The 26,367-nt window shown below is 41.1% G+C and overlaps 2 protein-coding genes and 3 long non-coding RNA genes across 6 annotated transcripts; 3 read left to right on the forward strand and 2 right to left on the reverse strand.

Moving 5' to 3' along the window:
- Positions 1-256: 256 nt before the first annotated feature.
- LOC118409363 (cytochrome c oxidase subunit 5A, mitochondrial-like) lies at positions 257-3,504 on the reverse strand. Its single transcript, XM_035810337.1, has 5 exons — positions 3,316-3,504; positions 2,034-2,149; positions 1,505-1,627; positions 1,265-1,396; positions 257-421 (listed from the first exon to the last, which is right to left on the reverse strand). The coding sequence occupies exons 1-4, from the start codon at positions 3,401-3,403 to the stop codon at positions 1,280-1,282; spliced, it is 444 nt and encodes a 147-aa protein (XP_035666230.1). The 5' UTR covers positions 3,404-3,504; the 3' UTR covers positions 257-421; positions 1,265-1,279.
- Positions 3,505-3,768: 264 nt separating this feature from the next.
- Positions 3,769-14,041, forward strand: LOC118409360 (kelch domain-containing protein 1-like). Its single transcript, XM_035810335.1, has 7 exons — positions 3,769-4,067; positions 4,517-4,669; positions 5,086-5,316; positions 5,519-5,671; positions 5,946-6,098; positions 6,701-6,874; positions 12,283-14,041. Exons 1-7 carry the CDS (start codon positions 3,860-3,862, stop codon positions 12,465-12,467), a joined length of 1,257 nt encoding a protein of 418 aa, XP_035666228.1. The 5' UTR covers positions 3,769-3,859; the 3' UTR covers positions 12,468-14,041.
- LOC118409367 lies at positions 13,388-17,940 on the reverse strand. The gene is made up of 3 exons (XR_004830436.1): positions 17,707-17,940; positions 17,280-17,351; positions 13,388-15,893 (listed from the first exon to the last, which is right to left on the reverse strand). It is a non-coding gene; the product is annotated as an uncharacterized LOC118409367 (long non-coding RNA).
- A 126-nt stretch (positions 17,941-18,066) lies between these two features.
- On the forward strand, positions 18,067-20,861 carry LOC118409365. Of its 2 annotated transcripts, XR_004830434.1 has the most exons (3): positions 18,067-18,085; positions 19,128-19,275; positions 20,073-20,861. It is a non-coding gene; the product is annotated as an uncharacterized LOC118409365 (long non-coding RNA). The 2 variants fall into 2 exon arrangements; XR_004830433.1 differs by lacking the exon at positions 18,067-18,085 and having other exon boundaries at positions 19,109-19,275.
- A 1,345-nt stretch (positions 20,862-22,206) lies between these two features.
- On the forward strand, positions 22,207-25,174 carry LOC118409366. Its single transcript, XR_004830435.1, has 2 exons — positions 22,207-22,877; positions 24,197-25,174. It is a non-coding gene; the product is annotated as an uncharacterized LOC118409366 (long non-coding RNA).
- The last annotated feature ends 1,193 nt before the right edge of the window (positions 25,175-26,367 follow it).

A 26,367-nucleotide genomic window follows, 5' to 3' on the forward strand; every position in this document is an offset into this window, starting at 1 on the left:
GGTACATCGTACCGGTACCCAGCCCTACATACAACCGTAGCAGCATTGGTGAGACGGCATTGTATTGCAAGAAGGGGCACCCATTTATTGGTTTCATATCACATGCAAACACCCCTAATGACTGCCCTCGAAGGGGGCTGGGATAGATAGTCACCCTGGTTTCACTGATGAGACTATGATCACCATGCTCATTGTCAGTAGAAGTTTAGACTGGCTTATTCTAGGCATTCAGTAAAGTTAAAGCATCACAAAACAATTTTCACACGCTAGATCCATTAGCTTTATTCACAATAGTACATTTGACAGAAACACTGTATGTTGAACATTAATCCAGTCTTTTGGGTCCTGCTAGCTGGCTGAACTCCACTGAGTCTGAGATGCTGTAGTTGTGACTGTGGAACACATGAAACACATCTGATACCTGAAACAAGGAAAAAGACGAAGTCTTCAATGTATCTTGATACAGCTGTATATACAAGGCAAGCAGTTGATGAAAGTGAGTAGCATGTAGTAAAAATATTTCATAAGAATCTTGCTGCTACAGGGAGGTGACTAGAGAATAAAGTTGATGTCAGCAGCGGAGATTTTCAGATTTAGTTAATATTCCAAAATCACAATTAAGTACTAGCCTCCATAGCAGGCTCTCTATGGACTTTTTTGGCACTTTTGCTGGCCATTTCTTTTTGTACTGGGTCGCTGATTGCTGGCCTCTCCCATAGCCGTCCATTTTAGAGCCTGCATTTTTTCGGCGGTACAAAGTCATATTATAAAACGATTAGCCATTCATCTGCCCTATTAACACATACGTTAGGAATAATTCAAAACTCCGTGAGAGGCAATTCGCAGGCTCCGCCCGAGCAAAGGCGTCGGACATACCGAAAGAACGTCGAACTGGTAAGTTTCACTTCTGTGTTTTTAAAAAGCAGTTTGACCCCGAAACCGTTAGAGAATTGTCGGGTCAGTGCACACGGGGCGTGACAGCGCACTGTCCGCGTCCGGCGGAGATGCGTGCAGTTTATTAGCCATCCACGGCAGGCAGGGAATTTGCACCTCCTTGTTAATCGCCCTAATCGTTTTATAATATGACTTTGTACCGCCAAAAAAATGCAGGCTCTAAAATGGACGGCTATGAGAGAGGCCAGCAATCAGCGACCCAGTACAAAAAGAAATGGCCAGCAAAAGTGCCAAAAAAGTCCATAGAGAGCCTGCTATGGAGGCTAATTAAGTACGTCTTTGTCACAATAAGTAGGAAATCACTACACACCTCCATAGTAGCCATCTAGTATTTGTCCAGCCCAAGCTGCTCGGGAGTCTTGATGCCCAGCTCATCCAGCGTAGGCTGGATCTCCTGCAGCACGTATGGGTAGATCTCCTTAGCTCTCGGACCAGCCTTCGACTGAAAAAAAGATCATCCATTTTTTAATTATTATGCATTGGTGTAACTGTTAGGAATGTGAAGGAACTTTCTAATACACTACAAGGAACACAAACCAGGATATCCTACCTTGATGACCTCCAGGACTCGAACAGCTGATGCACTGTCATTGAGGCGACGGCAGGCTTGGAGGATAGCAACAATGATTCTGGGCTCTGGTACAAGGTCATAGCCAATCAGCGTGTTTACACCCTGCAAAGAATAGGCAAGTTAAAGCAAGCACCCAAAAGATATTTTCAGGTGGGCATAGACAAGAAATTACATCATTCCACACAATAGAACAAATATATTATGGAGGCAAAAGTTATTTTGAGATCTACACAGACGGATTTGTTGGTAAGCTTTAAACTTGCTACTTTCTGAACATTTTATCAGCAATATCCAGATGAAACTGATGGCTGTCAAGCAGTTCTAAGGCACACTTATAAAGAGGTCCTTCACAGTGTGAGCAACTCCAATGGATCAACCATATTTATTAGTTTGGTCTTAATAATACACAGTTTGTACTTAATGTACAATGATTAATTTCGCAAAAGAAAAAATGTGCTAGCATTAGGCAAGAACAAACTTCCTTAAGATTATGTGAGTTTTTCCTCACCTTCCGCAACTCCCAGTCGTCAATGTCCTGTTTGCTGAAGAACTCGACCCAGCGACTGTCAAACTCCTCATCAGACATCACACCTCCACCTGAAGCATTCCGCTGGGCACACACAACTGGAACAACAAAGAAATAAACTGTGTTCACTTTTGGTGAAACCAGTGGCACCATTCATCACAATGGCGTAATTTGGGGCTAGCCTGGGTGTCACCCTCTGTAGTAACCACTGGCTCAATCCTTATGCTAATTTGGGGCGAGAAACCCCCACCCCAAAACTTGCTTTAGTACAATTGCAAAGGCACAATGACTACAAACTATGAGACGAAACTAACTGCTTTCTAATACCTTACTACAATTAGGCCGTTTCTTAAAATACTGCCCAATAATAGGAGGTGAAGCACTGACATGTGAAGCAGCAACATGTGAGATTGTACTTGTTCTGAACTTCTGATAAGTTGCCATGTTGATTTGACAATATGGATGACATCCACCCTAGCATCAATTTTGGACCATTACCATTGGAAAAACACTGTAAGTCCTACAATTTAGTACAAAGCAGCAGCAGAATGTGCCATAGATTTTAAGAAACATTGAATAGTGTCATAACATCGTAGAATATCACCCTCAATTCCAAGGTGAAAGAAAAAAGATACAAAAGAATATAAATGAAAAAATACCTTATTCTGTATGTGCGCAATGTTTAAACTGACTGAGCTGACCCCTCTTATTCTACGGTGAAGGCAGTTCTATTGGCCATACTTTTTTTTTGCACGCTCGCATCAATTTTGGGTCAGATCATCATGAACTAGTTTTTATACCAAAACAAGAATAATCTCAGATGTTACTGCTTCACAAATACCGGTAGTGTTTGTGTCCTTTGATGCACTGAGATATAAACTCTAGACAAGTATAAAATGTGTCAAGCATATCATAACTTTGGGACATTCAACTACAAAATTATGATAATTAGTTCCACTAGTTCAGGATAATAAAAAGGGATTATTGTCTATGATGGGATAATAAAAAATTAAGGGTTTTCACCCAAAACTTCAACCACAAGTTTGCATATTAAAAAGTATTCAATCACTGCAAGTAATCAAGCAAGACTTAGAGTTGCCACCCTTGAACTTTCTGTGTAAAACTATGCTTTATGTACCACCTTCGAGACTACGTGACAAACCGTCAAGCGAGCACAAGACAGTGCCGCAGTGATGAAGGTCGAAAAAACTCAGGGGTCAAAAGAAGAATACGAACAGCCGCAAATTAACACTGATTTCCTTACCTAAACTTGGAGTGACGACTCTCTGTGTAACTGTTGGTCTTGACGCCCTCGCAACGTTAACAGCACAGTGTGCTAGGGCACGAAACATGGTGAGGTTTTTGTCTTTTTCCAGCAACTTTCAACAACCCAAAATGGCGACCCGGTAAAGACCGTCCCACAGTCCTTTGCGGGCGATCCGCCGACCCCAAATGTTACCTCGCAAAAAATCGCGGTGTTTCGTCTCCGAAACGAAAACAATATTTTACCTAGAGCAATGTCAAAATTCCCACTGATGCCAATAAGTATGTTTTTATGCTAAAAACTGAAAAATTGCTTAGCGATAGGATTTTGTCCTGTGCTCTCAAAATCAATTTTGCAAAACAAATTTCTTTAAGTCACTTGATCAATTTTGACCAATCAAAACTTAGCACTTATCCAGCATGGATTTCGCGCCAAAATTACAATAGTTTCAAAGGAAGCTACTGTACATGTACGCCACTGCGATCTCAGCTCCGAGAAGTATTGAAGACACCTTGAGATTACCTTAAAGATAACGTACAGAGAAATGGGGAACGAGGCGTCTTCACAGAATCTGGCATACGGAGAGCGTCTTCAGAACGACGTTTCTGTGGAATGGAAGCCTTCAGGACAGCCGAGCCCTTTTCCCGCCAGGGAGGGGCACTGCGCCTGTGGGGTGGGGGGCAAGCTGGTCGTCTTTGGAGGAGTCTTGGAGGGAGTTCAAGAGAGTAACGGGGTGATCAGCTATGACGTAGGTTAGTAAAGGTCATATGTGTCATTTTATCTAGATTTATAAATGATGTCAAAACTGGTATATGAGGCGAATGAAGTACGTCGTGTTTTCGCGCCAAGCCAGCCAAGCCGAGACCGCTATAAACAACAGAACAGAACCTAGGATGTATTTCATTGATTCAGATAAATTATTTTGTCTCTCTTCGACTTCAAGCAGCTAGCAGTAGTAGTTGGCAACTATTATGTGTCATGACTTGCACAGATTTTTCTGCTAAATTTGCCATTTGCCACTACATTTGTACTTCAATTTTTCCATTTAATGTTTCTTTCAATAAATTGTTAATGGACTTATTTGCAAGCAGAGTCTGGAAGGTGAATTACCATACACCAGTAGGTCACCCCTGTCTTCAGATGTGACATGGAGAGGAGGTAACGTTAATCTCATTCATTCATAATTGCTCTTTTGATGCAGACAAAGGCACCTGGAGCAGTGTGCAGGTGAAAGGTCAGCTGCCATGCCCTCGCTCCGCAGCTACAATGTCGGCTGTTGGGACCAAACTCTACCTGTTTGGAGGGCTGAGTCATGATGTGGGGTGGCTAGACGACTTATTTGTTCTTGACACAGGTAAGTTCAGTTTGTTCCAGTGTGATCCGATTGGCTGGCTTTAATTTGTGGTATGCAAGTGATCAAGAGGTGAGTAACCCTGTCTGTGGATCATGTAGTCGTTATTTGTTAAAACTAATAAAAGCCTGGCTTTTGTTGATAACTCCACATGCACACTACTGGAATTACAGTCCTTTGAAGGTTTCGTTTCAAGCCTGCATGTTAAAAAATGCAAATAATGCACCAGACTTCTTGACAAGCACAGGGGTATGCAGTGGATAAAACCTGCTGATCTGGTCTCAGGCAGCTAGTCTAACTGTGCAGTAACAACTGAAAGCAAAGAAACAGAAAAGCATAATTGTTTTTTCCTAGCTGTCCAAGTTCTTCAAGTAATGTTTACTTGAATTCAACATATATTGTAATTTACAAAATTACAGAAACCTGGTCATGGAATGAAGTGACTGACACACAAGGTCCTGCCCCAAGTCCCAGAGATAAGGTAGCTTCAGCCACCATTGGCAACAAGGTCTACTTCTTTGGTGGCTTTGGCCCCAAGGATGGGTGGGACACTGAGGAGTCCACCATGAGTGAAGATGAGGAGGAGGAAGAGGATGTGGGTCAGGGGGCCAAGTTCACTTGGTATGATGACCTCTACATCTTTGACACAGGTGGGTGAGGCTAGACTAAATGAGCTATACATTTGAAAATGTTTAATGACGAATTATAAGTCCTTATCTAATTTCTATCCAGTAGTCTAGTACCTCTTTAGTTTTAGAGCAGAAATTGTGGGTTAGCAACTGGTCTGGACAGAAAGACAGTTGTTTTTATTGAGATGATGAGGATTGAACCTATTGGTTGCCAACCTTTCAGATACAAACACATGGGAAAACCCTGAACCTATTAAGCTGGGGGCACCCACACCAAGAGCAGCCCATGCTTTGTGTGCTATGGGCAAAAAGCTGGTGGTCTTTGGAGGAAGAGACAGAGAGGCAAGAAAGAATGATCTGTATATTCTAGATACAGGTGAGCAGAAAGATTATTATGCTTTGAAAAGTTTCAGAATTAAGGTAAAAGCTCTTGATAGATTTGTGTGAAAATAAGATTTGTGCTTCAAAAGGAAGAATGTTTCAAAATTTTGTTTTTTGGTCCCTAACTTTCTCATATTGAATTCGAAGCACGACTTTGCAATGACATAGGGAACTTGTTTGTGCATACCATGGCAGTAAACATGATATGTACAGACATGTTTGACCTTCACCTCACATTTCCACCTATTTTGTGGCTTTTTATTTTCCAGAGACCATGAAGTGGCAGCAGTGTAAAGTCAGCGGTCAGCAGCCAGAGCCACGTTCCTTCCACACGGCCACAGCAGTCGGTCACCGGGTGGTCATCACAGGGGGAAGGGGTCTCCAAGACCAGCACTTTGCAGACTTCAACATCTTTGACACAAGTGTGTGAAGTCTTTTATGTGTATCGTTGCATGAGATCCTTAAATAGTTCATGAGGTTGCTACACAAGTGGAAACAGTTCATATTGTGCAACAGAAAGTATTCACGTGTCAACAATTTGATAGTCTTGCTACCTTCGTCAGAAAATCACTTGTCATTGACCATCAGAAGGGAGATATTGAATAAGCTTAGTCACATTTAGGATCATGGTCCTCTCACTGCAGCACCACCTAGGAGTACATTGTATAAACAGTTGTTATTGTCAAAGTTGTTCACAACTTCATGTATCTCACACATGTAGATGCACACTTTACAGCACAGGGCATAAGATTAGCAACCCTTTTTGATAAGTCTACAGTGTTAAAGATATCAAGAAATGCTTTGTGTTAATAAGGTTCTGTTTGCCAGATAATACTTTCATTATGTTGTCCAAGTTAAAAAGACTGATGATATCAATATTATTAATAGTAATTTATGTATTTCTGATAGAAATTTGTGTCTTGTTGTTTATCAAAATATTGCATATCCATGATCAAGCAGCTGGATGTAGTGATCATTCTTTGCCATTATTCCTGAAGTAACCCTGTTTTCTCCTTGTGTTCAGAAACTAAAGAATGGTTGCAGCCAGCGGTACATGGAACCAAACCTGCTCCACGTGGCATGCACACAGCCACGGTGGTGGCAGACCAGTTTGTTCTGTTTGGAGGGTCGTCAGATGTAGATCCGGAGACCATGCAGTGTCAAAAGCGATATGCAGACCTCTTCTGCGTGCCAACAGGTTTGTAATTTGTTTACATTATGCTTACATTTGTAATTTGATACTTGAATGAGAATGAAATATAGGGCTCAAAATCCCCTTTTCTGCAAACGTGCTTCAAGTAACATTCAGAGTACATGCACCAATCAAATTTTACCTACAACACTCATTTTGTGCTATTTCGTTGAGTATGAAAATATTGTAAAGATGTTACTGTTTGTTTTGTTAAAGCAAGGAGCTTTTATCAGGAGGAGAGAGTATGGAGTTACCCGCCCGCTGTGCGCCTTTGTTTGGCCCGTTAAATCCCGCAGCGCCGGCTTTGTTTACTGCCCTGCGCGGCGCCCGTCTGATCTGATGTTCGTAGCGCCGGTTGGCGCGGTTTCTATGCTAATGAGCCACGCGATTACGTCATAGCCCTCGAGCCAGCCCGAAGCCCGATCGGCAAGAGGCGAAGTGGGTCAGGTTTCCGACGATTCCCTTATTTGGAAAACTCGGCAGGCATGTGACTACGTCATCTTGCGGTAGAGGGCACAATGGCGGACAGTTTGATATGTTTCTCTTCGCCGTACAACAAACATGGGCCAGTTTAGGCCTATTTTCGCGGGTCGAGGTCTGTTTTCTTGCGATAGAATTATGAATTTTCACATGTATTTTCAGATGGCTACTAAAAAAATATGACGTTTTTCTTCATTTAGCTGATATTTTTTCGTAACTGTTGATGATGTGCTCGGTAAAATGGCGTGTTCACTGTTGGTCGAACCTTGCTCATTTTTGTCGAACCACCCGTGTTTTTAGAGGATACATCGGGCCTGGAATAAGGTGAAGGTAAGGCGGGAGAGCATAGTTTTCATGGTTTTCGTTACGATCGGGTTTTCGTATATAATGCCTTGAGTTCTCCAGGCATAATTTTGAACTTTGTATTTGTATCGATTTATGAAATATATCTGTTGCATACTTAAAAAAAACTTGGTTCCTGTGATCATTGAGTCAGGTTTTTCACAGTCATCATTAATTGTAGGAATATTACCAGTTTTTTTCGTAGACTTTGCCTCAGACAATTTTGCCTTTAGGCTTAGCCCATACCCGAGCGGCGGCGCTGTCCGGTCGCCGTATGGCTTTGAAATTTCACCCTCAGTCAGAGAGAATATTGCCGCCGCTGTATGTATTCCCAAGGAGCTTGGTATTCCGAAGTTACTCTTCTGTTCAACATCGTCGACAAAATCGCAAAAATCAGATCGCTACACACAATGTTTGTATCCCCAGGCCGCCCCACCATGAAAATGACCACAAAACAAAGGGAAAACAAAAGCTTGCGTGGGTGAAATGTATGCAGATGCGGGGTTTTGACACGTGGGTGTTAATAAAATTTTGTCACCCGCTACGAACATACGAACAATGGAAACTAATTCGTACTCTCTCCTACTGATAAAAGCTCCTTGGTTTAAGCAAGGCAACTTTGGGTCACTACTGGTTTGTGTCACTGCACTGATAGGTTTTAGGAGCCAATGCAGGTTGATATCAGAATACCTGCACAACTCCAATTTTACCTGCTTATGCAGGTGATATTTGTAGCCCTGCTGAAATAGCAAAAATTCATTTACATTTGACCATCTGAATTATCTCACTACAATCTACATATATCAATATGAGTCATGTTAGGCAACATCATATTTGCCTCCAGGTCTCATTTCATAAAATTCAGGGCTCTCTCCAGGACCCATCCCTCTGTATCCAAAGAAAATTTCAACCTATCAATTAAAGAAATAGAACTTAATGACTTAATGAAATTGTTGGGAATATATTTTCATTAGCTTTTAATGACTGATTTAACAACAAAAGCATGCTTGGAACTCAAACTAAGAATGGGACAAAAAAATTCAAAGTCACTTTATTGTGATTTTAAAGATATGACTTGATTACAATATGCTGTGTTCCTTTCCAAAATACTGTACCTTGTTGGAATACAAGTAATAAAATGTTAGTACGAATATAAAAGTGGAACAAAACAATAAAAGACAAGTTTTCTGAGGCTTCATTACTTTTTTCAGGAAATTTATTATAAATTTTTTATCAGAATAACCTCACAATAACAAGTTGCCATGTGTACTGAAAAATACTACCTCAATTTGCAGCAATTTTGATTGCATCAGATTTTGAAAAAACATGATGTCACCATTAATTATCCCTGTTATTGGTGTTACCTACCCCATGGGGATTGCCTCGTTAGCGCAACGTCCTGTGCATAAATGTTTGATGAAGAAGTAAAACAGGAGAGCCTCATTAGTTATGCACAGCTGTGGCTGCTGATAAGCCTCCTGATTATAACAATGCTTTCATCAATTAGCCTGGGTACCATCCTCTGTAGTTACTGCTGGCTCAATCTTTTCGCTTGCCAGGCTAACATTCAGTGGATCCCTGTTGTGTGTTTTCACAATGATTTAAGCTTAGAATGTCACACCAATCTATCAGCAATACACAATGCACTGGAGATAAGCTTCATGCAGCTGTCTGTTACTACAAGCAACCTCCTTGCTACAAGACACCTTTCATAGATTCAAGGTTATATTATCGGTACTACGGTAGCATCCTTGATAGATTATTATTAATATATGCCATTGTCGTGCCAACGTACATGATTTCAAAGTCGTTGATGCCATATTTTCCGATATGGATTTTCATTATAATATAAATGTACCTTTATTTTTCTCAAGGTTTTTTTAAACTCCTTGATTTTTCTATATGGGATTGTGTGGTATTTTGCTATTTTTGGCTATTATCTGCAACCTGTTTTTCCAAGTTGCCGCCATTGTCTTTGTCCATAACCTGATATTAAGCTACCAAGTCTCTATGTTCCGCCAGGTTTTTAACCTCCCAGGTTCGTCTCTGCAAACTTGGCAGGTATGATAGGGCAAGGTTATTTAAAAATCTCCTTGGTAGTACATGTACTATGATACATCCCTTTGGTACTTGGTTGCACAGTGCACTTGAAGATGATGCAAACATGGAAAAGTACAGGCAGTCTAAAATGTCCTGGAGTGACCTAATTTTCAAACCAGAATGTATCTTGGGTAACTTATGGAAAAATACCAATGTCATCACACCCTTTCCCCAAATGGACCGTGCCTATATGTAGATTTGAGCTGAACCAAATTAATTAAGGAGATTATGCTTATTGTCTTAAGGAATGATGCAAGATTTTACAATCAAAATTGCTGACGTTCTATGTGCATATGTTTTGAGACACTAATTTGTTTGAAAAACATACAAGCTTTAAAAAGTTTGCACACATCCACGAGAATTGTGGTCCCCAAACCCCCTCCATTGTTAGCCAGTTGGTACAGCCCACCAGACGTTGTCACTGCCCCTGCAGAGTTCACCTCAGCATATGCAAATCCAGCCTGACACAGAGCAGTGCCAAATCACCAGCTCCTGCATCCATATCCCCTCGATTTGCCTTGACTCAACTCCATTCAACATGGTTTTACCAACTACAGTGGAGAAGTTGCCAGTGAAAGGTAGATTGTGCTTTCCTTTGTTGTGTTCAGCTTCCTCTTGTGGAACAAAGAGATCTTTGGGCAGGGGAGATGGACAGCTTTTGTTGTGTTCGAATGGGTGTCACAGTGCCTTACACTGGGGGAAGTAAACAACAGGGCAACATTTGATTACTGGTAATCAATTTAGTGGAAGGACATCATGGAAAACTACTTTTAGCTGGGAGGAACATTCTGATGATGTATTATGGTCTCTATTTATATTTTGTCTGAAGATTTGACCTACAAAATTTATGTAGGACAGCTTCAGGCTTGGTGCCAGGACTGGTGATGGTTCAGATTGAGAATATGATTTTACATGGCCCCACCTTTTCTGCTGACATGTCTATGATCTGTACACTTTTGGGTGCTTAGCTTGGCTGATAGCTGAATGAATTATGTTTCTGCATACTCAGTGAGTGGAAAGCAAATAGGCCCAGACTATGTTGACACTGGTTTACAAGGGTAGGCCAATTCATATACTGAGTCATACATGATTTTCTTATATCCATATGTGCGAGGTATTCTGTCAATGACTCCCAATGCAGGTTGATGTATAGTATAGTGTCAGCACATCAAGGCCATAATTTGTCCCTGTAAAATATCCTTGATCTGCGCCAACCATCTACAGACCAAAGATACATTTTATATTGAAGAAAATCAGCTGATATACAAGAAGAAGCATACTACTACTAGTATTGTAGATTTCCTTTATTTTTGCAGTTGGAGGGTTAAAGGATGTTTTCATGTTATTCAAGCTTGCTGTAAGTGTTGAAACAATTCTGTAATACAATGGTAGTACAAAAATGGAACCACATATTCAGTGTCAAGATGTCGCATTGGAGAATTCACCATGAAAACAAAAGTAATGTCTTCTAAAGGTAGCCCATCTAATCTTTATGCAGATTGCAGGATAATCCTATTTGTTGTCAGCTAACATTCTAATGCAAACACTTTCCAATCATCTATCAGAACAATGACTTGACTTGTGTACAGTGTAGTGTGAATTTTTCTTTGCCAATTATCATAATTGTTTCTCAAACAATTATCCAACAGTAACAGCATGTGTCCAGCTGCTTCCACATGCATTGTCTTTTGGTTGTGTATCTCAGGTTATAAATTTGATCATTGATTGTTGTCCCAGTGCTGCCTTTCCCCCTATTTATTAGACATCACTCAAGAGTCCAGATTCTAGAAGTTTGCTTGGTTAGAATAGGAAAAAGTTCAGGACACAAAATTGATGAAAAATTTATTTTTGTAAGCCCCGTCCTCATGTAGTATAAACATACTAGTAAATCAGAGGTGTGAATGACGCACACAAACATTTCCATGAGGTCACCCGACCAAATTAGCCATGAGATGTCAATACGGAGTGGAAGGTTTGTAATCTGACACTGTAATCAGGGTCTTGTGCATGACAAGAGTCACTGAGTGGATTAGGTTTACATTACAAGAACTCATATTTGCCAAGTCTGTGTGGAGCTCAATTTAGAATAAATTGTTCAGTCGTATCTTTCTCTGTTAATCCCATAGTCCCACCTACTTGTCAAAACATAATTATGCAGGACAAAAATGTAGAGATTCAACCAACATGCAGCCATGCATGTGCACATTAACTGATAGACTGATACGTAACTGATCAACACTGAAAGTGAGATTTAAAGCTCTAAACCACACCAAATATCAAGTACAACTGGATATGATTTTGGAAATGGTCAAACATTTCAGGCAGAATCCACAAATCTTTCATCAGTGACACTAAAAGGGCCCTTTCCGGAGTCATGTCCAGCTGCTTGAGTAATTACTATTTGGCATATCTTATTACACTCACTCTCCTCTCCGGGATGTCTAACCTTCATTGACGTATACAGCTCTAAACCATTTGTCTATTTTACACAGAGGAGGTTCTCAGTGGGAAGTCTATCCAGGTGACAGTGGAGGAGAACAAGGAGAATGCCCCTGCCACCACTGCCCCACCCCAGGACGACCCCAGCCAGCCGCCCAAGGCTCCCACATGTCCTGACCAGCCCAGAAAGCCGCGCTCCTCCAGCTGGGAGGAAGGGGAGGTCCCTGGGATGGTATAGGTGTGGTTTAGTGGAAGCAGTGCTGATTGTTAGGGTGGGAGGGGGAACTTGGAATTCTGTCCGTGGATCACAGTAAAACAGGTGCCAAGTAGAACTGCCAAGCATTTCCAAGGACTGTTGCCAAAAAAATTGGAGCTGTCAGAGGCATACACGATACACAGAAATGCTGGGCTGATGTCAAGCTTAATCAACTCCAGAACTTTTTTCCATGTAGCAGTACTGTACAGTTTGTGTATATCACTATATATTTGGAACAGGTCTGCACATTCATACCTTTTCATGGGATAGAGAAATATTTTGAAGTACCAAACACCACCAATTTTGTAAGATTGATAAATGCTGCAGCTTGTTCATGTCCTGTATCTCAGTTCATGGCACAGACTGTGTGGACATGTTTACCTCCAGGGTCTAGATTTCCATGATCCCTGCTTGAGAATTAACCAATCAACTAGCCAGTCATTGATCGGTCTCTGTGACAGATGTTTATCTATTTATCGTACTGTAACAAGGAAGGATGCTGCTGAAGTCAGCTGTATCCAGAAGTGCTTCCTGCAGTTTAGGAGAATACAAACATTGAGGCTACTCTAACTAGATAAGATGTACTTCACTTGATTTTATTTGTTAAGTTGTTATTGTTACCCACAGTACAATAAATGAAAGAGAGATAGTTTTCAGAGGGCAAAATGATAGATATATAACTGATCATGTAAGATTCTGGTAAATAATACAGAAAAGACTGGGTAACAAATTCCAGAAAGCTGGAGCAGTAGGATTGTTAGACGAGGCTTTCTTCAAAGTGTCTTACATGAACAGTGATATACTTTGTTTCCCTGCCACAGTAATGTCAGTATAACAACAGATGTTCTGTGTCTTGGATAACATTATGCTTTAGCTCATAAGAACTCTCCTGTCTTCATTCATTCTTTTTTGTGTGTGAAAAGATGCCAGCTTGAATACTGATGATTTTTAAGTCTTGTTGGGAGAAGGAACCATTGTGACATGTGGAAAAGTAATCTGTGAGTCAGTACTGTGACTGTTGGGCATTGCTTGAATGGGCATGCCAGTAGAGCCTCCATGTGAAAAGTGCAAGAGCAGGGCTTGAAATATTAACATGCAATGTTCATGAACAAATCTGAGATTTAAGAAAATGAATAAAGATACTTGTAAGTTGGCAAGCCAAAAGAATACAGAGTAGATACTACTACAATGTATTATGTATATTTACATATACAGTGTATTTATGTGTATGTATAACAAATATTGCTGAAAATGGAAACAAGAGTCAAGTATTTTGAGCCCTGTTCGGTTGTGCATGTTAAAACTAAATAGTGATGTCTTTGACTTTCCCAAGATTTTTGTCATGTTGTGAGGTATTTGTACCCTATGAGTACATACCAGTAATGCCTTTTTTTTAGAATGATTGGATTCAATGATTTACAACCTTGTGTATTATCCGAGGTTCAGTTAACAAAGATGATGATCATGTCTCTGCTCTTAGTACTAATTGTGCATTCCAGAGTGTAAAATGTGTCTTAAAGTGAAGATGTGAAAATAAAGACAGGACTACTGTGTTATTTTGAAGCTAGTGAAGTTTTTATAGTCACATGCATAGTACATGTACATTGTACTAGATATTGTTAAACATGTTAGAATTAGATGCTTGTAGATTCACTGGTGGAACATTATACATGAATATAAAACAGTCACCTAATTATGAACACATCAAACTTGTAGGACTGAGTTCCTGGGTAAAACAACCAATATTGAGGCTGTACATGTGGCGGCATTGCAGCCTGCCAGTTGATGAATGACAACTTCATGATGTACCTTATAATAAGGCCATATTGATTTGATATTGTGGCCTTTGAAAACGTAACATAAAATGCTGTCTTAGCTTTCAAAAGCATACAAATTAAAGCTCAACGTTGCAACATGAAAATGTTTCAGTTCATCTTAAAAAGACACCATTTCCATGGAACCGGGCAGATTTGTCGGTGGCATAAGGAGTGCCCATTAGCCAACCTGGGTGGCCAATGAACACTCCTGTCCCGGCTACACGCCCTTGCCAGCGTATGATACATGTACTATCTATGCCTGTGGGATCTGTTGGAGATTACCAACATGACCATTCCTTGCTTGTGATTTTTTTTTTTGTCTAGCATATGAAAATTCAGTTAGTAACAGCCACCAACATAGGCACTGGAACAATGTACACAAAATAAAACGGACTTTGTTTTCATTATAGAAATTTCTAAACTTTCTTTCCAACACTGAATTAATACAGGGACTTACCCTAAATTTTCGGTCAAACTCCGTCGACCTTGTTAGGGTAAGTCCCTGTATCAATTCAGTGTTGGAAAGAAAGTTTAGAAATTTCTATAATGTCTTCTACCAACACAGATGAACTTTCATGCTAGGACTTTGTTTTCTTTCAGGTTCCTTGTTGTTTCGGTCACAGAAATAATCTCTTGGAACTGCACTCGCGACCAACATCTGCTTGGATTTCATTCCAGTTCAGACGACAGTTTGTTCTGTGCGTTCATCGCTTTGTCGGTTGTCAGGTGGGTCTGCCACATATACGCCAACCTTACTCTCCTGATGGAGCCGAAACGCTTCACATAAAAACATCAGGAAAGATCCTACCTGCACCACGATGGCTACTGCATTCACTATTCTGACGACATTGAACTGATTCTGTAAGAATCCAAAGTACGCTCCCAGGCAAGGTCTTGTTGTCCAGAGATTGCCTTCTGGTGTTTTGTAACAGTCCCTGTCATTGGTCGTGCACCTGCAAGGTTCTGGGATGGAGTTGTTTGTATTTGAGTTGTTCCCAACATTTCCATCATCCCAATCGGTGAAGTTCCATATCCCACAGCAATCCAGCGAGGTTTGCAGCAATGTCCACTCCGTGTTCGGAGCCCTGTTAACATTACGTTTGACGGCTTGTAAAGTTCTGTTGAGTTCAATACCCAGTTCTCCCTTTGTAATATTTTCACGAGCTGTGCAGGTTGCGGCTACTGCAAATTCTAGCATGACAATCACGACTAAAAGAATTCCAATCTCTCTCAAAGTGACTCCCTGCCTGAACCATTTGCGATCCCAGTGTGCGTGTACTATTATTGCAGCTAGAATCACTGTCAAAGCACCCCCAACACAGGTTAGAACGGCTTCGGTTTTAGCAATGCGTCCAGGAGTCAGAACCTCCGCCCAAGACATTTGAAAAATCATCCAAGCTCCCGTTATAACCAGTGCTGCGCCCGGTAGTAACAGGACGACGACGAAAGCAATCAGAACTATTTGAGCATACGCTGCCCGTTTTTTCAATCGCTGACCTTTATCCATCGTAGCGCTGTTTCTGCCAAGTCCACAGAAGTGCAGTCACCCATATATACAAGGTGCGTTGACAATCAATTCTACGACTGTCATCTGCAATAAAAAAAGGACACTGTCAGGTATTTTAACACTTCAAAATAACCGACATGCAATATAACGGGTTTGCGCTCAATTCTGACAGTTGCTAAGCTAAGTAAATTTGAATTGACACATACAATTACAGTCACGTAATTATGGCATCATTATATATATATATATATATGAATTTGTGAATTTTGATAACGCAATGCAAATGATACTTGAGCCATTACCCAATCAGGTTGTCTACCTGTGATGTTCTACCCCCTCGAACACACTCTATTATCATCCAGTCCAAATCACTCATTGAACCGTGAACCGCTACCTAGCAACTGGCTCTCCCTATCTGTTACTGTGTGTTCAAGTGCTTTGGAGGTGGCCATGCAGAAATGGCAACAGGCAAATGGCTTCACAGGTGTGCGATCCGAAACGCAAACGCAAACTACACCTAAGCCCAGGCTTACAGCAACGCTGCTGTAAGAATGGATGCAAATAACGGTTAAATATATATATAAGGCATATAAGTTAGTTGTAGTTCATTGTCAGTACTTGCTTAACAAGATTACATGTACATGTACAAGCGACTTCAAGCTGTCTGTGTCGCCGCGCATCATTTTCAATCAGTGCAAGTACAGGGGTGCCTAAGCATTTGCACGAACCCTATGAAATTCGTACCGTATATTATGTGATACACACGAATCACTATGCGAAAACGCACGAACATTATGAAATTCGCACGAATCACTATGCAAAAACGCACGAATATTATGAAATTCGCACGAATCACTATGTGATTCACACGAACCTTATGATTTGCACGATCCTTATGCAAAAACGGCGGCCGGGAGGAGGCATGATTTTGAGCGTTTTTACCCGTGATATTTATATTTCAAGGCATGGAATGGACATTTACCGTCGCAAAGATGTATTTGATAGCCTGTGAGCTACTGTTGTGCTTCATTTTCGGCTTGTTACATCGTATTTTCAAGGACGTTATATCAGGTATTAAACGTCCTTGGTATTTTCCGAAGCCGCCATCTTGAAAATCCCGCTCCGTCTGTCACGTGACCCCGGCAGTGGTTGCGCAATTTCAATTTCGCATAAGGATCGTGCAAATCTCATAAGGTTCGTGTGAATCACATAGTGATTCGTGCGAATTTCATAATATTCGTGCGTTTTTGCATAGTGATTCGTGCGAATTTCATAATATTCGTGCGTTTTCGCATAGTGATTCATGTGTATCACATAATATTCGAATTTCATAGGGTTCGTGCAAATGCTTAGGCACCCCTGAAGTATAACCCAACTTTCTCCGTAAACACCGTCACTGTATCGTTGGAAAACGTATGAGACACTGTCGTTTCAAGTATTTCACAGACGACAAGTAAAAATGTCACGTACAACTCTCGTTAATAATTCAGGTCAGCGGCCCACTGTGTCCTTTGTACTGCGTCCCGCGGCGTCGGAGAACTACTGAGCATGAAATAAACACGAGAAAAGCATTATTGTCGGTCTCTTGAGTATGTGATTGTATGACAAGCGCTATTAATATACATCTTTAAAATCTAAGATGTATCGTAAACATGTTTATTTTTCAACGTTATCTCTAACGTTAATTCAATGTATGAAATATCTATGTACAGACTTAAATGCGACATATAGTAAGTTGTAGATGTGACAGATGAATCCTGTGAAATCTTTAGAAATCGTCAGACTTTAAGGCTATTGTATATGTTGCTAGACTATACAGTTCCATCTACCTTATGTAACGTTACCATATACTCATTCAACGTTAAACCTACAAATACGACTACAGTAATATACCTACCGTCGCATGACGAGCCTGCATAAACTGCCGCATCCAGCCAGTCAGTGGCTGTGCCACGGTCACGAAATTTATTGTATCAGTTTCATTAGAAACATTATCTTCAAGTGGTGACAGACTGTAGCATTGTAGTGGAACGTAGTGGATCACTAGCTGGGAAGACGGTACAGGCCAGGTGAACACGGAAATGCAGGTCCGCAGTTAGGACAACACTGCACAACCTTTCACCCCGGTTAATAAACACCGTCTCTTGACATGCGCACTTGAGCGTAAGTACACCAATGAGTATCGATCCCACAGTGTTTGTCATTCAATCCTTGTTGTTTGCCGACTTAATGACTGGGGAGGTTTTTTGTAGAAGCTCGTGCTCACTCAATTTGAGGTAGATGCAACTCCAAAAAATTTGTTATGCATGCAATTGTTAAAACAACTTTTCTTGGCTGCAGCAGTCTTTCGATGCAATAATGTTAATTGCAAAGGAAGATAACGTTAGTTCTTTTTCTTTCCTAGTAACACCGATCATGGTGATAGCTTTTTTGTTACTCCTGTGTTTTTCCTGTATGTAGGTATAACGTTAGGTGACACCTGTCAGCCGTCCTGCATCCGCACAATCCATAGGTGTAGTTTCTTTCCGAGTCAATATTTATAGCCATGTGTCTCACCTGTCTGACCTATCAGTGAGGTTATTCGCGGTATGTTTTCTCACGCGTTAGCGTACCTGCACTTTCCATACATGAAAAGTTTGCCACCTGCATGTTTTGCAAAATGTTTATCGAAACAGTCCTTCCACGCAGTGGAAAATTTACAACGGTTATACTTAAGAATTTTTTTCAGATGGGGTCATTTTCTCATGACGTCTATCACGTTAGCCGCCCACTCTCCACAAATGTAAGGCGTATCACATGCATATTTTCTCATGACGTCTAGATAGGGCAGAGCGTCCTGCATTATTCGCACAGTTTCACATGCGTTAACAGTTCCTAACTAGTGTGATACCAGGCCGCTTTAAGTATTTCTTTTATGTTTTTCAGAATGTTACGTCACCAGAAATCATAGTCTCAGACCTGACATGCCCGGTGGAACGGCTTGACAAAATTGAATGATGATTTGAGTTACAGTGTGCATTTTGCAACGCACCTGTGTTGATTTAGCATACCTGTGCTTGGTCACGTAGACACGGGTCAGAACTAGTCTGTCCACGTGACGTATTGGAACCTTCCATCCAGCAAACGACAAGATAAAGGGGATTTAAGTGGCTACATTTTACTGTTATCGTATCAACACATGAACCATTTCCAAAGAAATTATACAAACGTAATGAAATGTAAATGCCTTTTTACACTTTGTCGCAGTAAGAGACAGAATTTCTATACCTTTGGCAAGTACATCGCCCCCAATGCTAAAGTTATATGTTGTCGTCCAAGGTCATGATGTGACGTCATCGTCTAGAGTTCACTCGGAGTCGATTCTACATACAAGAGTGAAGCAAACGTGGCCTGCCTTATCCTGCCATCATATATCAGCCTGATTTCTGTTGTCTGTCTCAAGGACATCTGCATTGTGGAAAAATGGGTAACTATCACAATGTTCGCTGAACTAGGTCACGTTACTGTTAGCCATTGTGGCCACCGAGAGATTAGGGGGCGCCTTAACTTTTGTTACTAGTATTCAGTCACTGACCATACATATTGGATGTATAGAGCGTACTGGTACATGTGCATTGAAAATGAGCAACATACGTTACTTGTAATCCTCTGGTAACTACTGAATGTGTAACCGTGATTACATATACTCAGTGTTGATCCTTAGTTCGCAATAGAAAAAACACTTACCCCTTTGCCAGCTCTCGCAATTTCCTAATTTTGTAGTGTGCTAAAATTTTGTACGGAAAGTTCCTCAAATGAAATGCAATGATATAATAATGCAAACATAAGCAACACCGGGTCAGCGGTGGTAAACGTTACATCCTAGATTGATATGGTAAAGAGACGCCATCAGAAACGTTCCTAGTTTAGTACTGTTTCTGTGGATCCGTTTCGTCTGGACTTTGGTATAACGTTATAACATAAACATTAGATCGATAAGCTCAAAATGTAAATAGATTGAGTCTTACACGATACAAGTGAGGTCTCGACGAGGTTGAAGGTATATCCGACAGGTCATTGAACTCACCCTTTTCTTTGTTTTGGACTTAGTGGTATTGTTGACATTCACAACAATGCACAGGACTTTTCATTTGGGCATGTAGTCGAGTCCCCATTTTGGCCGACTACACTTGATTACCTCTACTCTTGCCTGTGTAGAGTCTAAGACATTAAACGGTAGATAAACAGACGAATATATTTGCATTGTTTTTTTTTCCTTTGCAGATCAGAGTAAGAAACCGTCCGACAAGAAACCAGAGACATCTGAGAAGAAAGACGCTGGTGTTCAAGACCCCGGTCCCCAGGGTCACCAGGAGATGATCCACCTGCCAGACCACCACAAAGCTGATGTCGAACATCACGTGACTGATGAGGGGGATTGGGTCTGCGATGACATTCCGGGCATGATGTAACCATGGCAACCGACTGCAAGACATTTGCTGCTTTTTGATTGGTTGGCTAATTAGTCGCTATGATCTAATTAGTCCCTTTCTTGAACTCGAGTCTGGTACATGTACATTGTACAGTACATGTAATCCCTTTGTTGGAAGATATCATATGGACATTTGAAAAGTGTGATAATTTGATATATGCGAGTCGCCAAGGCTTTAGGAGAAGAACTTAGTTTAAGCCTGGTATCCAAAGCTATCATAGCTATCAAGTCACGTCTGTCCTCTCCGCAAATGAGAGGCTTGTAGAAGGTATCACTAACGTAACGACACTTACTGTTGCAATAGAAGTGCGCGTTTTCGAATTCAAACGATGAAAAAAAATGGTACCTTTCGAAACAAGTATAAATGAATAATTATAACCGTCAAAAGGGCAAGTGTACTTTTTTGATTAGCATTTCATTTGGAAATTGGGGCAAAATGTTGAAGCAGACGTATACGTTTTTTTCTTAAATCATCAAAATTGTAACGTCAGGTATTAAATGATCAGTCTTATAGCTTCACACACTTCTGTCTCTTGCGTGGTGTCAATTTTCAGTGAAATAAACCATGGTTTCATAAACAATTGTTCTGCAGTTTGACAGTATGGGAGCCAGAAATATTGTCCAGAAGGTGGAGAAATACAGTTCACCTTTTGATTTATTTGATTTGTGGACCCGGATGTGCTAGCTACAGGTTGGGCGATGTTTGCAAGCACGTGACGTCATAAATACCATGCATACTAGTTAACTAACGCTGGAAGACACCGACCTGGAAATGTGCGTGCATATGTCGTAACTATGTGCCTGTAGTTACAAATTCAAAATTGTAGAGGAGTACAGTAGGGTAGAGTACTTCGGTTGGATATCATATGAGTCTCCTACATTTTGTTTGAATTCACCTGACCTGGCAATGTCCAGGTTTAACTACCTACCATGCTGGACATCAATGTCACGCTTTGCAAATTGAGTGACGTCAAAACTAATACCGTGACGAGGTCACCACATGTGATATTGCTCACGTAGCACTCAACGCGAGAGTTGGCCAATAAAGGGATTGTGCACGCACGTGTCTAGCTATGATGTGCCTATTCGGACCGCCATTTGAGCATTGAAGTCGCCAGGTATAATCAATTATGATAACATATATGCAGATTTATAAGTCGATCTGACTCTTCAGAACACTTTCTTGAGGAACTTTTTTTTATAATTGCCCAACTCTGCTTGAACATATGGAATCGCTCCCAGGAGAACGATTCTCTAAACAACTGTACTTTGTTTTCAGGCTTCCAATGAAATGCCCCGGTATCTAGTCCGGGTAGGCCTTGTGACCGTGCGGGTGGAACTACTGGGCCACTGAATTCTACTGTTCACGTGTTCGTAAGGCGGTTAAGTCCTAAATGTATTCACCCCTCTTATATCATGCATGTTTCGAACTTATTATATAAAGATTACTTAATGAAGATTACCGAAGGCATGTTTATATCGATAAATAGAGAGTTTAATAAACAAACACATGGATGATTGGAAACAGAAAGGAGTACACAGAGTGTGTGCACCCGTCCCTAGTTGATAAACAACTTTTCTTACCTAGGTACAAGTAGTCCATTACGAATCATGCCCACCGATTTCACTTTATGTTCAATTAATTTAGCGGTGTGATGACGAGTTATGCACATTCAAAACGGCTGATTACTGATAAAAGAATAAAGTAAAGTACAGGGGTTAACAATAGTTGCAGACAGAAAGATAACATTGTTTAGTCAATGTCGTGAGGGACAGATCAGCGTTGTTTGCGAAACATGTCGGAGTAACCTTCTTATACTCCCCAAGCAGAGGTTCGGTTCCAGCAGCTGGTACAGCTTGGCGCGTTTTAGGCCTCAGGTTTGTCGGGCTTTCTACTTCGTCTTGTTCAAAGACAACTTCTCTGTGTTTTCATGGATAAATTAAGACGTCTATCTGTCGCCGGGTCCCAAGTTGAGTTTAAAAAAAAACTGGCAGGCCCTACCTCCTAGTCTGGTATGAGGCAGTATTATTTGCTGAGAGGACAGAAGAGACTGGGGAGCATACCGTTGGATACCAGGCCGGCTACCAGGGCCCGGCGGTACCCCCCGAAAGCCCGGTAGCCGCAGGGTGTCCCACGGGGCCGCGTAGTGATCACGCCCGAAAGTGCAGAAAAACAGCCCGTAAACTATCCGGAGGGGCCCGTTTTGAAAATGGGTCAGTGGCATTAGCAGGCTCAAAGAGTCTGAATTTTCTGATGGCGCATATAGGTTCTATTGAATTTGTACTCGGTTCCTATTGCCCTTTACCGTCTATGTGTACGGGAAACAATGACAGGGTGAAACCGAGTGCAATAGTTGAACTGATATGCCATCAAAAACCCTATTGTGTTAAGAAGGCTAGTCCGGAGCGGCTTGGACCGTTAAACACACAAAGGATTTCTCCCAGCCTTAACTGTATTTAAACAGCGTTGACCCTAGGGTCACCAACAGTCTGAAGTAGGCTGCTGAACAGAGTCAGCTACTGTGAGGTCAATCTGACATCATATAGCTCACCAAGGCAATTTCTACGGGTGTAATAAAATTGACGGAAGATGCCAGGTAGGTGTTTACGATCGTAACTATTTTTGCTGGAGTGCTTCTGAGCTTGTTTTGCCTGATGTTTGTTGTATAGATTTCTGTAGCTGCCATATGGCAAAGAGTTCATATCATTGCTCCATATGGAATATGTGTTATGTACAAAGTAAGGGTGGCGAAAGTGTCTGCCCGACGAGTGAAAGCTCCATATGTGATTTGTACTTAAATCGTTGAGATTTTTGTTTTGATTAGTACAGTATGCTGAAAAGTAAGCCTTTTTAAAAAGGGTGCCATGTTGGTATGTGCGACTGACAAATTATCCCAGAACTATCATGCGAAGTGTATATCATTGTTCCGTCGTTGTTAGTTTCTGAACATTAAAACAGCGACAATTGTAAACGATTTATGCTCTTGGAGCTCAAGACGTGACGAGACGTCTGCCCTGTTCCCATAGAGGCCCTAGAGGGTACTAGAGGCCCCCTCGTGCAAACATACGAAACAACAGACGACACAAATGGGCTTCTGAGGTCGGGTTACGGGCGTGCTGAATGGTGACATCGTGACTGCATAGGTTCCCACTAGAAGCTTGTGCACGGATACGGGTGACCAAGGAGGTTACTAATCTCCAAGCAGAACTTGCGGCGGTTTAAGACAGTAACATAAGTTGGGGAAGGAATTTAACCGGCAGAAACCACCGCGGTGAAAGAAAATACAACTAGTCTGTTGGACCGTTATAAGTGTCAGTACGTCGTATTTTATGGTGTGAGTAGAAAATAAGAGAAAATCGTTCCAGGGATATCAAGGAGGTTATGTGACCTCCATGGGGATATGTATTCGATGGAAAAACACCTAGTGTATGAGCAACTGCAAATTAAGTGCACAAGTAGATTGGGAGATACGTTTTATCGCGTTGTGAAAACATGTGCCGCTTCGCCACATTAGTTATTGCTGATGCACCCTGACGCCTGTGACCTCAGTTGACCCGGCCATGAACTTGGTCGTGATCACTGTCTGGACAAAAACTGGGCACAAGTGGTTCCTAGATCACTATATACATATAAAGTCTATTGAATCTTGTATAACTTAAGCGTCATTGAACGTTCAAGTAAAAAATTGATTGAAGTAACAATGGTCGACTGTACTGTTTTTGTATGCTGTGAATGTCAAGCCTAATATATTACGATTTCAAGAGTTATATTGCCCCCACGTCTGGTCACGTAACGCATTGATTGCTCCACCCAGGTGAGTTAATGCCTGTTCAGCAAAGTGAGACATGATGCGTTCATGCTGTAACCCCAGTCAGACGTTTACTAGTATTTTTGTTTTATGTTAAATCTCGACAGAGCGACAAGAACAGCGAGCTGGCGGGTCAGGGACTGGCGATGAACCCAGACCTCATCCGTCAAGAACAATGTCGTCATCCAACAACCGGTATCCAGTAGGACGCCGTCCCATAGCGGCCTCGTTCACGTCACAGAACGGGCCCAAGCGGTACGCAGGGCCGGCTGCAGAGGTTCCCGGCATGGTCTGAGGAGCTGAGAGTCTAAGACAGTTGTTTCACCCCTGCCCCAGCTTTCCTTGCTTTCCTACATCGACATGTAGATCTGATGTAAATCTGATCGTCGTCTGAACCTAGCTGTTGACTGCAATCATGTCCGCATTTGTCAAGAGTTGTTTATTTCGTGCAGACATGCTGGCACTGACATGCAGTGTAGGCAAATGCATCATCAGTGAAAATTTGAATCACGCCACAAGTATGCTACACCATGTAACGTTATATACAAGAGTATGGGTTTGTCTCACGAATCTGGTTTTTACCATTACTTAATATTGTCTGATTAGGATTGAGCATCTATTTTTCGATCATTTGAATATAGCTATGCGTATACGTTTGCTTTGGTCGTGCTGTTGCCAGATTATTTCCTTTAACAGACAACAACATGGATACTGAAATCCTTATAACCTGCCAAGTATGTGCCCTGTCTGTATGTTGTTCAGACTTGTTGTAAACAGCTCAGCTGAAATATAGCAGCTGCTGTTCGCTGAATTCTATACTCGTTTGTGTGCCATGTAAATAGTTATTTGTATAAACCGATAAGTTACAATATAACCGAAATGTTAGAGTATAAAGTAGAACAAATCTCCAATATGAATGTCAGTACGAAAGACAAGATGTTATGTTATGTTAATGTGTTGGAGTGTTAAATATGCTTCTGGAATGGTTTCCTTTCAGACAAACGAAAAGCTGTATGTTCAATGGTCATCCAACTGGAGAAAATATCACAATGTTCAAGCATAACATTAAACTATAGAACTTGCACCGCCTGTCTTACAGTTCAATAACTTGGCATTGAGTCATCGTCACCAATCACAGTCAAATCATTTTTTTACTAAACAAGGATGTAGACGCCGGAAGTTAGTTTACAGACACGATGATGTTCGTCCATCCAACGTCCTTGGTCCATCGGATGTCAGCCCAAAAAAAAAAAAAAAATCACCATGACCAAGAATGTTAAACCTTGTTTACCTCCTTGCCATGACAGAGACCCGATTGTACTTCTTCGGGTAATTTTTGAACACACCTTTATGCAGAGGTACGAAAACTGAAGCGGGTGACTACTGTGACTGTGACACAAAAGTTATTCGAATTGAAGAAGGCTGACAAGACAAAAGTACAAATATTTTCATCTAATCAACATAGCCAACAAATTTACATGATGTGTATTTTTGACAGCGCAAGCAGACTTATTGTTAGTAGTAAAATATACAACTACTTACTGGTGGTTTTATTGCAACTAACGTTACCAACCTAAATTTATGATAGGTAAAAGTGAACGAAAGGCTTTGAGGTGAGTTTGCCATTCATGAGTATGCGTTACGTGGTCGCCGTCATGCGTCATGCCGAAATCTGTGGAGAAGGTACCTCTGACAATACTACTAAAATCCGCTAGATGACGCGCGTGATTGGTGAAAACATGACATGACCTTTTGAACCGTCAACATCAGCATGAGGAGCTTGGCAAGAGGTAAGAAATAAGTCATGGTTGATATCTCTTTCTTTATAATCATCATTGTCGGGAGACACACAGTATCTTAATAGAATTTCTATTCGTGACTTATTCGCAAATTCTGACGATAGAAAGTTTTTAATCTAAAGTTATAAACGATAACTCGCGATCGTTGACAGATGGGGTGGGGGGCGTTCATCATCGTTTTACATATTCGATAGTCATTGGGATTATTGGAGAGGATTATGGGATGATCAGAAGAGGGTTTAGCCAGGACGAGGTGGTTGGATTTCAACCAAAGTCAATCAAGTTAGCAACAGGTCACCTCCTTGTAACAATCAAATCTAACTTACTAGTTGACGTTATCGTTACAGTTGAAAGTAAACTTGCAGTGCTTTTGTATGTAGGTTATATTTTGGAAACGACACTCCCAATATATAATAGTAATAAGGAGTTTCATGTTTGTCACTATGCATGTGCAGCTAAATGTACAATGCTAATATAGC

This window comes from Branchiostoma floridae, chromosome 2 (genome assembly GCF_000003815.2).
Source record: "Branchiostoma floridae strain S238N-H82 chromosome 2, Bfl_VNyyK, whole genome shotgun sequence".
NCBI lineage: Eukaryota > Metazoa > Chordata > Leptocardii > Amphioxiformes > Branchiostomatidae > Branchiostoma > Branchiostoma floridae.